Source organism: Garra rufa, chromosome 12 (assembly GCF_049309525.1).
Source record: "Garra rufa chromosome 12, GarRuf1.0, whole genome shotgun sequence".
NCBI lineage: Eukaryota > Metazoa > Chordata > Actinopteri > Cypriniformes > Cyprinidae > Garra > Garra rufa.
Window position 1 is genome coordinate 10,880,234 of NC_133372.1, and position 17,079 is coordinate 10,897,312.

The window sequence follows — 17,079 nt, forward strand, 5'->3', positions numbered from 1 at the left end:
TTTGAGTAAATGCTGATTTTTTTTTTTTTTTTAAAGTAACAGTTTCCACAAAAATATTAAGCAGAACAACTGTTTTAAAATTTTATAATAATAAATGTTTCTTGAGCAAATCAACATATGTGACCCTGTACCACAAAACCTGTCATATATAGCACAGGTATATTTGTAGCAATACCCAACAGTACCCTGTATAGGTCAAAATTATAGATTTTTTATGCCAAAAAATCATTAGGAAATTCAGTATAGGTCATGCTTTATTAAGATATTTTATGAATTTCCTTCTGTAAATATATACAAACTTTTTAATTAGTAACATGCATTGCTAAGAACTTCATTTGGACAACTTTAAAGGTAATTTTCTCAGTATTTTTATTTTTTTGCACCCTCAGATTCCAGATTTTCAAATCAGATTGGCCAAATATTGTCCTATCATATCAAACCATACATAAATAGAAAGCTTGCTTATTCAGCTTTCAGATGCTCTTAGGATAGAACAATGAGCTGAGGTACAACTAATTGAAAATCAGGAACCTGAGGGTGCAAAATCATCACAATATTGAGAAAATCTCCTTTAAAGTTGTCCATATCAAGTACTTAGCAATGCATATTATTACTAATCAAAAAAAAAAAAAAAGTTTTGCTAAATGTACGTTAGGAAATTTAAAAAATATCTTCATGGAGCATGATCTTTACTTAATATACTAATGATTTTTGGCATAAAAGAAAAATCAGTAATTTGACCTATGCAATGTGTCGTTGGCTGTTGCTACAAATATACCTGTGCTACTTCAGACTGATTTTGTGGTCCAGGGTCACATATTAGAATGATTTCTGAAGGATCATGTGACACTGAAGACTAAAGTAATAACGCTGAAAATTAAGCTTTGCCATCACATTAATATTTTTTATTAAAACAGTTATTTTAAAGTTGTCATAATTAACAATATTACTTATTAAAGAGAATTTCAGAACCTTGCCATACATAATGTATTGTTGATCTAATACCTTACTATTAAGTTCTGTTACTGTATTACACACTTATTATGACTAATTTTGTTGTGAACAGGTCAGTGAATACCTTCATAATGCATTCTCCTGTTGTCACCACTAGATGCCAGCACTGTTTTTTCCAATCTATCTCTTCCTCAGCGGGGTTTTCCTCATATTTCCGTGACATCAGAGGTCACGAAGAGGCAGTAATGATCTCTTAACCAACATTTAATTGCAGCAAAGCAGTCAGCGTTTAAGTGGTGGAAAGTGCTGACGTTTTTTTGTCTTGCAGTTGTAAGAAGACGCACACGCACACGTTTTCCACAGGCCTAATTGTCTAAATGTTTAACAAATGAACGTTTTTATTTGCTCTAGTAATAGAAAGTACATGTATATCTGTTTTTCCATTTTTTTTTTTTTTTTTTTTTTGGACCTCTAAACTTTACGTTTGAACACTTCCCTTATTTGCACTACTTCATTTGGATTTTGTCTTACTGAATTGAATGTGTTTTATTGAAAGCTCATTTAGTCAAAGCTTTTATTGTGATGGCTGTCCTTTCATAAAACGCCTTTCTGTGACCTAAATTATTAATGAGGCATCTTCCTCTCTTTTCTTTCCCTCCATCCTTTTTATTGGAGAAACGCTCTTATTTCAATAGGAGTGTTTCCAGCACCATGGACAGTCCCAAATTTACCACACATTTGCAAAGGTCGAACCTAATTACTTTCCATGCTTTAACGGGTTAAAGTTTACATTTGACGTCGCATTTTTGCATAAACAGTCTTTACTTTACTGATCCAGATAACACTGTAATTGACCTGTCTAATTTAGTTGCAGCCGCTGTTAAGTTCACTGTCATGGATATCCTAAAGGTGGAAAAAGAAAACCCCATGTGTTGTGCTGTTTGACGTGGTTTGCGGAGAGCGATCCGTGTGAACTGTGCCCTCCTCCTGGGCTTCTCTCGCGCAACACAGATACCGTTTCCTCGCGCATCTCCTTGCACAGCGTCGCGCGCTCACGGGCCCCTCGCGGAGAGACAGACGTCACTGCTGTCAGTTTGTGGCAGTTCGTCACATCGGTGGGTTTCAGTTCGACTGAGATGCTGCTCAGACCCGCAGCCTCCTCACAGAGCGCCTCGTTTTCTCGTCTTTCGTTTCCAACAGCGACTACCGGTGAAAACAGAAACGGGAATGAATCACGGAACGCGACAATCTAACGGTGGAAAGAAGGAGAAGACGTCGCCGGAATGACCTCTCATCACAAAGAAACGCGTTACCCCGCGCTGCGTTCGTGAAGCTCATCCAACGGATTCAAAGGGGAGCGCGATCGAGCGGCTCTCGCTCACAACCAGCCGTCAATCATGCCGGTGCGACGAGGTCACGTCGCGCCTCAGAACACGTTTCTCGGGATTATCATCCGCAAATTCGAGGGTCAAAGTGAGTGTCACCTTCCAGATGTTCCAGGAGTGTTTGTTTATTTCATTTTTTAACAATAAAACCTGCATGTGATGCGTTTCACTTGCGGTTTATTGTTTAGCGTGACCTCTATAACACGGAGAATTTATCTCCTCACGCTGACTGTACAACTTTTTTTAGCCGTACTTCTATGTCCAAATTTAGAAATAGATACTTTGATTTATTAGCGTTGTGCTGTTGCCGTTTGTAAACATTGATTAGTTAAGTGGCTGACAGCGCAATAGATTTTGGATAGTGCTTGGACTCTTTCTCCATTAGTCGTTAGGGAGGAACTGTCCATTTGTGTTATCCAGTGTTCAGCTAACATCGTGTCGTCAGCATCAGAAAATGTCACCGTTTGTGTTGTGTTCGAGTGTTAATGTGTTTACTCACACTACCACAGGCACTCAGCTGAGGGGCCCAGTGTCCACTGCCAAAATATCACTCTTCCATGCCTTACTGTCTCTGCTGTTTTCTATCAAGTGAGAACTGTTAATGGAAAAGGACATGTTCTGGTTGACAAAACATGGAGGACATTTGTTGACAAGACCATTTGTGCAAATGTTTTTTAAAGGAATATTATGGGTTTAGTTAATCTCAGTCGGTGTTGATTACCACAAAAAATATTTTGACTTGTCCCGAAGGAAGAAGAAGAGGTGGGGTTCTTAAAATGGAAATAAATTGGGCAATTTTGGAGAATTTAAAAGAAAAGGAAAGCTTATTTTGTAACAGCATTATACAGTACTGTATGTCAATTCTTCTGTTAAAATTTGAGCTGTAAATCTAAATTATTTTTACAGTTTAAATGAAATATAAGTCTAATAACTACATACATACAACACACAAACATATACAGTTGAAGGCAAAACGGTTACCTTGCAGAATCTGCAAGTGTTTTTTTTTTTGTGAAAATAAGAGGGATCATACAAAACACATTATTTTAATAACATATTAAAACAATAGTTGAATTTGTAAAAATTACCCCATTCAAAAATTTACATACACTTGATTCTTAATACTGTGTTGTGACCTGAATGATCCACAGCTTTGTTTTGTTTTTTGGTTTTGTTTTGTGAAAGTTTGTCCTGTACAGGTAAACTGTCCGCTGTTCTTCAGAAAAATCCTTCAGGTTTCACAAATTCTTTGGTTTTTCAACATTTTTGTGTATTTGAGCCCTTTCCAACAATGACTGTATGATTTTGAGATCCATCTTTTCACACTGAGGACAACTGAGGGATTCATATGCAACTATTACAGAAGGTTCAAACACTCACTGATGCTTCAGAAGGAACAAACTATGCATTAAGAGATGGGGGTGTAAACTTTTGAAATTTCTGTAATTTTTTTCTTATTTTGCCAAAATATCATATTTTTTCGTCATTTTGGACTTCCCTTCAGAAGTTACATAAGATACTTACATGTTTCCCAGAAGTAAAATTTACCATGATCTTCAAATTCAAAAAGTATTCACCCCCGGCTCTTAATGCATTGTGTTTCCTTCTGAAGCATCAGTAAGCGTTTGAACCTTCTGTAATAGTTGCAAATTAGTTCGTCAAAAAAAAAAAAAAAAATGCTGAAAAAACAAAGAATTTGTGGAACCTGAAGGATTTTTCCATGTATTATAATCACAGAAAAAAGGTTACCAAATGTGCTTTCAATGTAAAATCAACACATATTGTTTATCTTGTGATTGTACTGAAGTGTACAAATAAGGCCAATTCACTTCCATTGTAAGTGCCTCATAGTAACCTGGATTTTTGCTTTTTTAAAGTAAAGGAGAGACAAGTGGTAATCAAATGCTTTATTGTGCTTTACTCGTATTTAGCCCTAAACATTACTTTAAATTGTTTCATACTTTCACATTTCTCTGATGCAATAAAGTTTCTTCCCATCATGCTTGATGGAAGGCATATTGTTATTTAAAAAGTGTGAATAGCAGAGACTTTATCAACAATCAAGGTGTTTACATGCAACCAAATAATCTGTTTGTAATCAGATTAATGGCTCAATTGGACTGTAAAACCCAATCCGAAGCTTGATCTGAAAAAAATTTGATCTGATTGGAAGGGGTGGTTTAGACCTTTACAAAGGTCTAAACACATGTAAAAACTTGATCGGATTGAAAACCGAAACTGTAAAGTGCTGTGTATGTGCAGTGTCATAGAAATGGCAAGATTTTGTAGAAATAAAGTGTCATAAATGACTGTTATGTTATTCTAAAATTCTCCTTCCACTCATCGTCTGTGAAGTGGTGCAGAACAATGTCCCATCAGTCCTCACTTCATACTCTCATCCACAGACGGCTTGTTTTGGCCACAGGAATGGAAGATTTTACTTCTTGATAAAAGCAGCACTGCACAAAGCTTCATGTGCTCGTCGTCTCCTAATTAGGTCCCAAAATAGATCAATTTTAAGTCTGCTCCTTAAAACAGGGAAAAGAAGCAATGGTAGGAGAATAGTATGTGCAACCATTGGGAAAATCTTTGTATTTGTGCAGTGTGTGCATGTAAAAAGATCAAATTTGATACTGAAGATTGTGACATGTAAACACGCATATCAACCTGATCTCTTTATTTAAGCGTTCATTTAAACACTATGTTCAGATTCATCAATCAGAATGATTTTATTTCTATTGGAACAAAAATTGTCCATGTAAACATCGCCAGTGTAACGTTGTAAAATTTGGCAAGGCTTTCTGGCCTAATGACTCAAATTTACAACCCTACATTTCTTAATCTGAAGGTACACTCTGCCAAAAGCACAAGTGCTCATATGGCAGGAAACAGCACTGAAAATGATTTAGAGTATCTTTTCACCTTAGCTTCCTTTACACACTTTCTTTGTCCTAAAAACTCTCTTTACTGCCTGTTTCTACAGACAAGAGATTTGTCATAGCCAATGCACGCGTCCAGAACTGTGCCATCATCTACTGCAATGACGCCTTCTGTGAGATGACAGGGTTTTCCCGGCCGGACATCATGCAAAAGCCGTGCACCTGCGACTTCCTGCACGGACAGCTGACCAAGCGGCACGCTATTGCGCAGGTAGCACAGGCTCTCCTGGGCTCAGAGGAACGCAAAGTGGAGATCACCTACCACCGCAAGGACGGTGAGTATGCGAGTTTTACGTGTTTATAGTGGTTCAGTTAACCTGAGAATGTGGGTTGAGTTTACTTAATGTTACAGTGTATGTTATTATTCTGCTTTGTATAATCTTTATTTGAAACCTCAATGAAAGGAATTTAAAACTTTTGCCTAAAGAAGGCCTATTATGCCCCATTTTACAATATGTAATATAAGTCTCAGGTGTCCCCAGGATGTGTCTGTGAAGTTTTAGCTCAAAATACCCCACAGATCATTTATTATATTATTTTGAAAATGCCAATTTTGAGTGAAAGCAGAAACATGCTGTTTTCGTGCATGTGTCTTTAAATGCAACTGCATTTACTGCTCATAGCTTAGATACTCTGTTTGGTTTTGATTATCATATCGATCACTCTGAAATCATGGTCCAGTTTCATAGACAGGGCTTAGCCTAAGCCAGGATTAGGCCATGGTTCAATTAAGACATTTAAGTAATTTTTATAAACGTGCCTTAGAAAAAAAACATCTTGAAACAAAACAAAGGCACTGATATATTTTAAGATCAGTCGGTGCAAGTTTCTTTCAGTTGAAACAGCTCAGACTTACATTTTAGTCTAGGAAGGCCATGTCTGTGAAACCGGGGGCATGTGTTTTAAAGCCATATTAGTTTAAACTTCTGATGTAGGCTTTTCTAAACGCACACATCTGAAGCACAGGCACAGAAAGCGACTGTTACAAGGCATGTGAGAACTAAACTAAGTTCTCTTTCATGTCTTATTGCGCTTAAACTGTCAAATCAGAGCCGATCCTCCCTATACGCAAAATACGCAAGCTGCGTAGGACCCCCGAAACGCTAGGAGGCCCCCTTGCTCTCAAAAGTGATTTCATTTAAGTTTTGTTTTTCGAATTTGGTGAGCGGTTATGAAAACACGGATGTTAATTTCTTTCTACGTAAAAATCAGTCAAATCAACGTGAACGCCAGTCTCTTGCTCGAGACTTTAAAAAAAATGAGTTGAAAGCATACCGAGCTGCGGAAGAGACACTGTTTCTCAAGCGCTTTCCTTGAGTGTGATTCGAGATGGTGGTGAAACACAGACAAATGCGTTTCATTTATTCATAACCACTACATCTGAGCAGCTCGTTTTTTCACATGCTTGAAGAGAAAGGCTTACCGAAATTAAGTTAGTGGGTTGTCCTTTTTCACATTTTCTGAATTGGTAGATACACCGGGGACCTAATTATAGCACTTAAATGTGGAAAAACTCAGATTTTCATGGTATGTCTCCTTTAATAGAAGAGAAAAAGAATATTTCTAAACAGTGCTACAATAATATGGCATTAAACAATTATATGCAGGCTGTTAAACTGATATTTAAGTATGCTGGCCAGCTTGACATATAAATATCCTCTTAGCCAATGAGGTTGGGACGGGGCCACGTGTTCACTAACCAATAACAGACAGGCAGAATTAAACCTGTTTAAAAGCAGTTACTATTTTTTACAGTTCCATTTGGTGATGGTAGGGGCACAAAAATTACACTCCTCAGCTTTAAATTCCACGTTAATGATGTTCTTTGATTTGTGAGTCAAATTTCTGTCCTTTACACTGGAGGAAAACACTTTTCAGTGTGTATTTCTTTTTGTCACTGTAATGTGTTTTGGGCTGTTACTGCTGTGCATCTTGAGACAAAACAAAGGCACTGATATATTTTAAGATCAGTCAGTGCAAGTTTCTTTCAGCTGAAACAGCTCAGACTTACATTTTAGTCTAGGAAGGCAATGTCTGTTATAAACCGGGGGCATGTGTTTTAAAGCCATATTAGTTTAAACTTCTGATGTAGGCTTTTCTAAACACACACATCTGAAGCACAGGCACAGAAAGCGACTGTTACAAGGCATGTGAGAACTAAACTAAGTTCTCTTTCATGTCTTATTGCGCTTAAACTGTCAAATCAGAGCCGATCCTCCATATACGCAAAATACGCAAGCTGCGTAGGACCCTTGAAACACCAGGGGGCTCCCTTGCTCTCAAAAGTGATTTCATTTTAGTTTTCGTTTTTGAATTTGGCCTGCGGTTATAAAAACATGAATGTTAATTTTTTTTTTACGTAAAAATCAGTCAAATCATGTAATGTGAACGTCAGTCTCTTGCTCAAGACAAAAAAAAAAAAGAGTTGAAAGTGTACCAAGTTGGGGAAGAGACACTTTCTCAAGCGCTTTCCTTGAGTGTGATTCGAGACGGTAGTGAAACACAGACAAATGCATTTCATTTACTCATAACCACAACATCTGAGCGGCTCGTTTTTTCACATGCTTGAAGAGAAAGGCTTACCGAAACGAAGTTAGTAGGATGTCCTTTTTCACATTTTCTGGATTGGTAGATACACCGGGGACCCAATTATAGCACTTAAACATGGAAAAAGTCTGATTGTCATGACACGTCTCATTTAATAAAAGAGAAAAAGAATATTTCTAAACAGTGCTACAATAATATGGCATTAACCAATTATATGCAGGCTGTTAAGTTGATTTTTACGTATGCTGGCCAACCTGACATATAAACATCTTCTTAGCCAATAGACTGAGGTTGGGGCGGGGCCATGTGTTCACTAACCAATAACAGACAGGCAGAATTAAACCTGTTTGAAAGCAATTACTATTTTTTGCAGTTCCATTTGGTGATGGCAGTGGCACAAAAATTACATTTTTCAGCTTTAAATTCCACATTAATGATGTACTTTGATTTGTGCGTCAAATTTCCTTTACATTGGAGGAAAACACTTTTCAGTGTGTATTTCTTTTTGTCACTGTAATGTATTTTGGGCTATATCACTTTTTTATTATTGAATAGTGACTTTACTTGCTTTTATATGGTCTTTCTTGTAATAAACTGATACTTGGGATATGGAATATAAACAGAGAGAGAGAGTAAAAGGCAGAGCATAGTGTGTGTTTGAATTATTGCAGAGGAAGTTAAAGTCAGCACTGAAATGACAGCTCCTATTGTCTTCGACAATTTTGCTTCAGATCACAGAGAGACTGCTGAGAGCTAAAATACTGTAGGTTTTTTTTATCCTGTTCAGCTATAGTGCCTCATGTAGTGAGAGACTACATGTCCTCAAAAGAGGACATGGATTTTTTTGTCTTTCTTGTACAAGAACCATAATAAGCCCCTTACACACATTAAACTTGGTAAATTGCCATAAAATTACCAGATTGACTTTCCCTTAAATACAAAAACGTGCTGTTCGCATGAGCAGCGGTAATCTGAGTTTTTATTGTTAAAGGGCCAGTCAAACATGAGCTCTAAAATACCAGTAAACTCATGATGCCAATCATCGTAAATAACCTATCCTTTATCCGTCTGGATGAGGAGAAGAGATTTAGTTTCACTCCCAGTGATAGGCGTCAAGGACCGATTACACACAGCATGTTTTTGCTATAGGTTTAAAACATGAGATGCTGCACAATAGTATCAAACTAAAGAGGTGCTGTGCTGATGAATGGAAATAAAGGCAGGGTCTTGAGTCTTTTTTTTTAAAACAGAGCTTGCTGTAAACATTGCATAGTTGTCATAGAATGATTTTATGACTGCATACATCAGTGCGTGCTGACCTTCTGTGTGCATAGACTTATGCTTTGTTCACATGTAGGATCATAAAAGTAATCTAATGGTAATATTACAACTTCCTTTGCCTAAAAATGTACCAGTATTTTTGAAAAAAGACCCTGTTGACACATCTTGATGATAGTTTAGACTGTATGTGTGAAAGAGGCTAGAGTTCAACAGTTAAAAACTCTTTTTTTCTCTATAATTGGGAAATTTATTTTTAACAGTAGCTTATGAACCTTTAAAGACGGAACTACTGTCAGCTACAAGGTTGTTATTCAAAGGTACTTTTGTTGAAGCCATCCATTTTATTCATGATTTCAGCTTGTTTTTATTATAATTAGGGCAGGGACTCGATTAAAAAATTTAATCTAATTAATTAGAGGCTTTGTAATTAATTAATCGAAATTAATCGCATTTTAATCGCATGTAAATATTTGACCTGAGAACAGTGAGAATTAAGATTTTTACATGGATTTTTAGTATACCATTGAATAATGACTGAATACATAAGCTTAAGCAACAAAATATTGTTTATTTTTGTTCAACCAAGTCCAACAAACCAGTGCAAGATTGCCATTATGTGTAACAAGAGGCACGTTCTTTAACCAGTCTTTCATTCCGAGAACTCTGCTCTTGTGTTTGCTTAATTATGCATTTAAACGTTAATGACCAAACACCAAACCACAAACACAAAATCATTATAAATGTTGCTGCACATGGAATATAAGGCGGATAACATTTAAAAATAGTTTTTATCAGGTTACACACTGATTATTTATCCCTCAAACCCCTTTCTCTACCTGTCCGTTGGTTGCGTATATCCTCCATGTTTGTAGTTTTTTTAACACTTTTTATGCGTGTTTGTAGTTCTAATCGAATCCTCGTTCACGGCGCAGTGTGTTGTTGTGGGCAATATTAGCCGTTAGAGTGTGCATTGATCGTTAAGTAGTAGACCATCCGGGAATCTATGGAATACTTTTTAAACATACTACGATTTGGGACATACAATACTATTTAGGACGGACGCAGCTTCTTTGGTATCCATGGGTACCAAAGACGTCACTTCCGCTATGCTCGCCGCCATATTTGTGTCCGATATGATAACAGGCACAGCGCATCTAAATGAGATTTATTAATAAATTGAAACAAGAAATTACTTTTTATCACTACTTCCCACACTGTGTATTTGACTTGATTGTATGTTTAGGACAGATTGTGTAAATTATTGTGAACGTAGTCGCTCGGTGAAGGCTTTAAGGCCTGGAAGAATCCTTTGCCGGCTGGTCACTACTTCACAGCGAACGGGACTCGCGCTGACGGCACTAATACAGTCCGCGCTTAGATTTCGGCAAATTAGTTTTGCCGAATGCAAAAAAATGTGATTATTGAGCATAAGCCCAACATCCAGCAAGCCAAGGGAAGACGTCTTTCACGTTTTGTGTATTCATAAACCCGGATCTCAAATTCAAGCACCAAAAGCATGCGATTTCCGTTTAAAAATATGCTTTTTCATTCATCCAGACTATATGGCCGCATAACATTTTAGTTTACTTTAGTTTATTACATCACTTGTGCAGCCAGTCACAATTCACAATGGTACCATTTACTCGGGATGATGATTTGTGTGTGTGCCATTTTTGTATGACAAATAATTTTTAGGGTAATTGTACATAAATAGTTTTAGCAAAACAAATATGATTATTTTAAGAACCTTTTTTACATGTATATACTTTACTGCAGGCGTTGCAATGACGAACGCTATGTAACTTAGTACAACAGTTTAGCGTTTATTATTTAATTTTCATAATTCATTAAACACCGCATGTTCTAAAATGCCTTCAACTGTAAACACTCTTGCTCTTAAGCCTAATACACACTGAAACAAATAATTTACGGCATCTGGGTGTACTATAAGTCACTATTCTCTGCATTAGCACTGTTTTGAACTTACTGTTTGAATGCATTCTCGTTTACTAAATCTTTTGACGTACGAGTTGATCGGTTCAAAATGTAATTAACTGATTCTTTTCATTTTAAGGCATTATTTTCGTTATCATCTACTTATTTACAATCTTAGTCAATAATTAATTATTATTGCACTACTCTTGTTGTGCCGAAAAAACACCCTGCTGTGAAAAGCACCTGCGTGAATGACACCGGTACACTAAAGGCTATATGCATACCGACCCACTTCAAGCACTGCTGAGATCGAATAAATCTGTAGTTAGGTTTTTTTCTGATGACTGTTGTTACAGCTAACAGAACAACAGATCCCGGGCATATTGTATCCCTGTTGTGAACATTCTGGGAGTTTTGTTGATCTTCCTCTGGTAGTTGTGGCTGCTGTGACCATAGACTAAAACAGGTAGCGCGGACACAAAAATGGCGGCGATAAAGCACAGTGACGTCACATGGTCCCTATGAACGCTAGTTTGTGCTCCAGTGTAATCGGTCCGCCGAATCTAATCCTGTGAGAAACGTTCCACGGTGCAAAATTTAGTGCGATTAAAATGCGTTAAAAAAATTTAACGCGTTATTTTTGTGTAATTAATTAATCTAAATTAACGCGTTAAAGTCCCGGCCCTAATTATAATGTTTTATTAAATGTAAAAAATATTTTTTTCAATAGATATAATCAACAACTTTTATATTTCTCCATGTTTTTTTTATTTGATTATGCCAGTCATAGTGCTTCCTGGCATTGTAGTCATTTCCCTCATTAATGTCTTGTACTGTTTGTAATGTTGTGAGTCGCCTTGAATCTGATAAGCTTGGTTCATGGCTTATAATGCTTTAACAATGACTTCTTTAAAATCCCTGTGGGAACAATGAATGGGAAATGCAGCAAGACTAATGCTGAATGATGCTGAAAAAGTGGGCAGGCACTCTAATGCACTCTATAATTATTTTTTAGTGTTATTTTACAGAAAAATGGCAATGTAATTGCAAAATAAAAAATAACTGGTTACTCTTTTAATATATAATTCCTATATAACTGTGATGTCAGCCAGTTGTAAAAAAACAAAAGAGAGAGTACTATTAGGAAATGTGGCATATATGCTCTGTTTCAAATAAGTTACAGGAGGTTATATGAACTAATGCATACCTAAATTAATACATTTAATACATTATTACATTGTATTAATACATAGTCAAGCTTCCTTACAAAAGCACAAACCAGGCCCCTGTCCTCCCGCTGAGATTTGTCTCATTCAGTAATATCAATATTCTCCTCTTACGTTTCTCATCTGGTTTCTGCAGTGCATGCAAAGACACTTCTCTCCCCATCTCATATTTCCATCTTTAGTTTTTATCTCTCATGATGATTCTCTGGAGAACTATAATGGGAGACTCTATTTGCTCAAATCTGTCTGGGCAAAAACCTTATTGTTTCAGCGAAGAAGTCATAACCACAATTATTGCACTAACTCTTAATTGAAAAAGTAAGCTCGTAATAGTGCATTATCCAAATGGAAATAATGTATTAGAGCCATCACAGATCATTCATGCCCTTTAAAAATGTAGTAGCAGTTTAAGAGTCTTTTAAATAGAGTTCCTACCTGGAGTGACCATTCATATGATTCTGTCAGTCACGCTGCTACGAGTATAAAAAGCAGGCGTAATTTATCTGACATTTCTTCTCCATTAAACTCCCTGACTTCTCTTCATAGTTATGTCCCAGGGGGAACTTTAAGCTAGTGTTTCTAAACCTTACTTTATTGTCAGGTGAAATCTCTTGACTCTGTTCTGCGTGTCTCTTGTACATCATATGAACTAATGGACGTGTCATTACGTTGGTTTCCACCCCAGAGACTGCATATGAATTCACTTCTCTCTCTGAGGTGTAAATGGGGTCTCTCAGTGAGCCGTAGCACGGCACATTCTGGTCCTGCTCTCTGTAGTGATTTTAGTGGCTTCCACTGTGAGTGCATTAAACTGTGAATGATGAGCAGGTGCGTGTAGCATTTTTAGAAAGCTTCTGTGTCTTTTTCTTTCTGTTTCCATACCTTCTTCAGTTTTCATCCTACTGTTCACACTCATAAAAGTAACAAAATTAAAAACAAAAGAGATTTGTATTCCTACATCATGGCAGAACCTTTTTAAGCTCCAGAGTTTTTTCTCTCTAGTTTACGCTGATGCTTTCTCAAAGTCTTTTATGTTATTTATCTCCAAAGGCACTCATTGTCAAGGCTCAATTACTCCAACAAAACCAAGCCATAAATGTGGTCTTTTTATAAACTGGATGTCATTTAATATTTAGTTATTCACTTTTAAACTAAACATGAAAAGACTCACAGTCACTTCATTTGCATTTAAAAATGACACCTTTGTTATTCATGGAAGCTTGAAGCCTACTGAACTTGCTATATTCATCACACAGTATTTATGTAAATTCAGTTTTAAATGTCAAGTGTAAATGACATTTAGAAATGATTTTGCTACTCTTATTGCATTAACACATTAAAAATATTCGCTAGTACTTTTCAGTTTTAATTCAGGTCCTTCTCAAAAAATTAGCATATTGTGATAAAGTTCATTATTTTCTGTAATGTACTGATAAACATTAGACTTTCATATATATTTTAGATTCATTACACACAACTGAAGTAGTTCAAGCCTTTTATTGTTTTAATATTGATGATTTTGGCATACAGCTCATGAAAACCCAAAATTCCCATCTCAAAAAATTAGCATATCATGAAAAGGTTCTCTAAACAAGCTATTAACCTAATCATCTGAATCAACTAATTAACTCTAAACACCTGCAAAAGATTCCTGAGACTTTTAAAAACTCCCAGCCTGGTTCATTACTCAAAACCGCAATCATGGGTAAGACTGCCGACCTGACTGCTGTCCAGAAGGCCATCATTGACACCCTCAAGCAAGAGGGTAAGACACAGAAAGAAATTTCTGAACGAATAGGCTGTTCCCAGAGTGCTGTATCAAGGCACCTCAGTTGGAAGTCTGTGGGAAGGAAAAAGTGTGGCAGAAAACGCTGCACAATGAGAAGAGGTGACCGGACCCTGGGGAAGATTGTGGAGAAGGACCGATTCCAGACCTTGGGGGACCTGTGGAAGCAGTGGACTGAGTCTGGAGTAGAAACATCCAGAGCCACCGTGCACAGGCGTGTGCAGGAAATGGGCTACAGGTGCCGCATTCCCCAGGTCAAGCCACTTTTGAACCAGAAACAGCGGCAGAAGCGCCTGACCTGGGCTACAGAGAAGCAGCACTGGACTGTTGCTCAGTGGTCCAAAGTACTTTTTTCGGATGAAAGCAAATTTTGCATGTCATTCGGAAATCAAGGTGCCAGAGTCTGGAGGAAGACTGGGGAGAGGGAAATGCAAAAATGCCTGAAGTCCAGTGTCAAGTACCCACAGTCAGTGATGGTCTGGGGTGCCATGTCAGCTGCTGGTGTTGGTCCACTGTGTTTTATCAAGGGCAGGGTCAATGCAGCTAGCTATCAGGAGATTTTGGAGCACTTCATTCTTCCATCTGCTGAAAAGCTTTATGGAGATGAAGATTTCATTTTTCAGCATGACCTGGCACCTGCTCACAGTGCCAAAACCACTGGTAAATGGTTTACTGACCATGGTATTACTGTGCTCAATTGGCCTGCCAACTCTCCTGACCTGAACCCCATAGAGAATCTGGGTAACACTTTAGAATACTGTATCTTACTTACTGCAGAACTAATAAGGAATTATTGAAGAACTAACAGCTAACTATTCATTAACACTTGACTCATTACTGTTAACTACTAAGGAAGATGTGTTAACTAATCAGTATGTAATACAATTTTGAGAATGTGTTAAGTAACAGGTAGCTAATCAATAACTAATGTATTCTGTCATACCTCCTGAAGAACTACTATTAATTATCTAGTAGTTAAGGTTCAAGAAAAATAACTATGAAGTAACTACTAATGAACAGTCATACACAACTAAACTGAGTTGTGACCCTTTCATATATAAATGTTATTAGCAGTAGTAGTAGTATGCAAATGCAATATTAATAAACGGAATAAACTTCACAGGTTTTGCCTGTGTATTGAATTGTCTTGTGAATGTTTTGTAAGAAATTCACTTAGCTTCTGATAGGAACCCAACTACCACTCCAGTGCCATGCGATAACTTACTGTAGTTTTTATATTTTGTATAAAGTACTGTGTGTCCTCAGCATATATCATACTAATTCAGTTCCTGTATGTAAGGCCAGGACTGAGCGAAAGTAAAAATACAGGTTACCCATTAGTAAATAGAATTAGAATTGTCAAAAGAATGATCAAATAATTCTGCAGGACGTATTTCAAACCTGAAACAATAGGCCTATTCTAAAAGGAAAATATTGGGAACCCATTAGTAATTAATAAAGGATTATTAGATAATTCTGCAAGAATTATTTAGAACCTAAACAGGATTCTAAAGTGAAAACAAAGGGAACTCATTAGTAATTAATAAATAATTATCAAATAGTTCTGCAAGACTCATTTCAAACTTGCAACAGTAGACCTGTTCTTAAGCGCAAATATAGTGAACCCTTAAGTAATTAATGAAAAATTATCAGATAGTTATGCAGGAATTACTTAGAACCTGAAACAGTATTCTAAAGTGAAAACAAAGGGAACTCATTAGTAATTAATGAATAATTATCAAATAGTTCTGCAAGACTCATTTCAAACCTGCAACAATAGACCTGTTCTTAAGCGCAAATATAGTCAACCCTTAAGTAATTAATGAAAAATTATCAGATAATTACGCAGGAATTACTTAGAACCTGAAACAGTATTCTAAAGTGAAAACAAAGGGAACTCATTAGTAATTAATAAATAATTATCAAATAGTTCTGCAAGACTCATTTCAAACCTGCAACAGTACACCTGTTCTTAAGCGCAAATATAGTCAACCCTTAAGTAATTAATGAAGAATTATCAGATAATTACGCAGGAATTACTTAGAACCTGAAACAGTATTCTAAAGTGAAAACAATGGGAACTCATTAGTAATTAATAAATAATTATCAAATAATTCTGCAAGACTTATTTCAAACCTGCAACAATAGGCCTGTTCTAAAGTAAAATTATAGTGAACCCTTTAGTAATTAATAAACAATTATCAGATAATTTCACAAGAGTATATTTCATTTTCATTATAGGCTAATAATAGTAGTAGACCGTAACAAAGTTACTACTGTAGTTGTCCTTTTACTCAAGTAGTTTTGAAAATGAATAGGCCTATTTATAATTGGACTAATATTAATAACTAATAACTGGAGTAATATTTTATTGTGGTATCTGTAATTTTACTCAAGTACTTGATTTGTGGGCCACAGCCCGATTATTATGGTGACTATTTGCATATAACTGTTCTGTAGTAGTTATTACATAGTTATGTTTTTGAACCATAACTACTAGATAATTAATAGTAGTTCTTCAGGAGGTATGACAGAATACATTAGTTATTGATTAGCTACCTGTTACTTAACACATTCTCAAAATTGTATTACATACTGATTAGTTAACACATCTTCCTTAGTAGTTAACAGTAATGAGTCAAGTGTTAATGAATAGTTAGCTGTTAGTTCTTCAATAATTCCTTATTAGTTCTGCAGTAAGTAAGATACAGTATTCTAAAGTGTTACCAGAATCTGTGGGATATTGTGAAGAGAAAGTTGAGAGACGCAAGACCCAACACTCTGGATGAGCTTAAGGCCACTATCGAAGCATCCTGGGCCTCCATAACACCTCAGCAGTGCCACAGGCTGATTGCCTCCATGCCACGCCGCATTGAAGCAGTCATTTCTGCAAAAGGATTCCCGACCAAGTATTGAGTGCATAACTGAACATAATTATTTGAAGGTTGACTTTTTTGTATTAAAAACACTTTTCTTTTATTGGTCGGATGAAATATGCTAATTTTATGAGATAGGAATTTTGGGTT

At 36.5% G+C, this 17,079-nt stretch overlaps 1 protein-coding gene across 1 annotated transcript in view; it reads left to right on the plus strand.

Moving 5' to 3' along the window:
* The first annotated feature begins 1,929 nt into the window (after window positions 1–1,929).
* The window catches only part of kcnh7 (potassium channel, voltage gated eag related subfamily H, member 7), a 127,180-nt gene continuing 112,030 nt past the window's right edge, over window positions 1,930–17,079 (plus strand). The window contains 2 exon segments of the mRNA XM_073851426.1: window positions 1,930–2,427; window positions 5,323–5,553. Of these exon segments, the coding sequence (XP_073707527.1) occupies window positions 2,352–2,427; window positions 5,323–5,553 (307 nt within the window). The 5' untranslated portion in view covers window positions 1,930–2,351.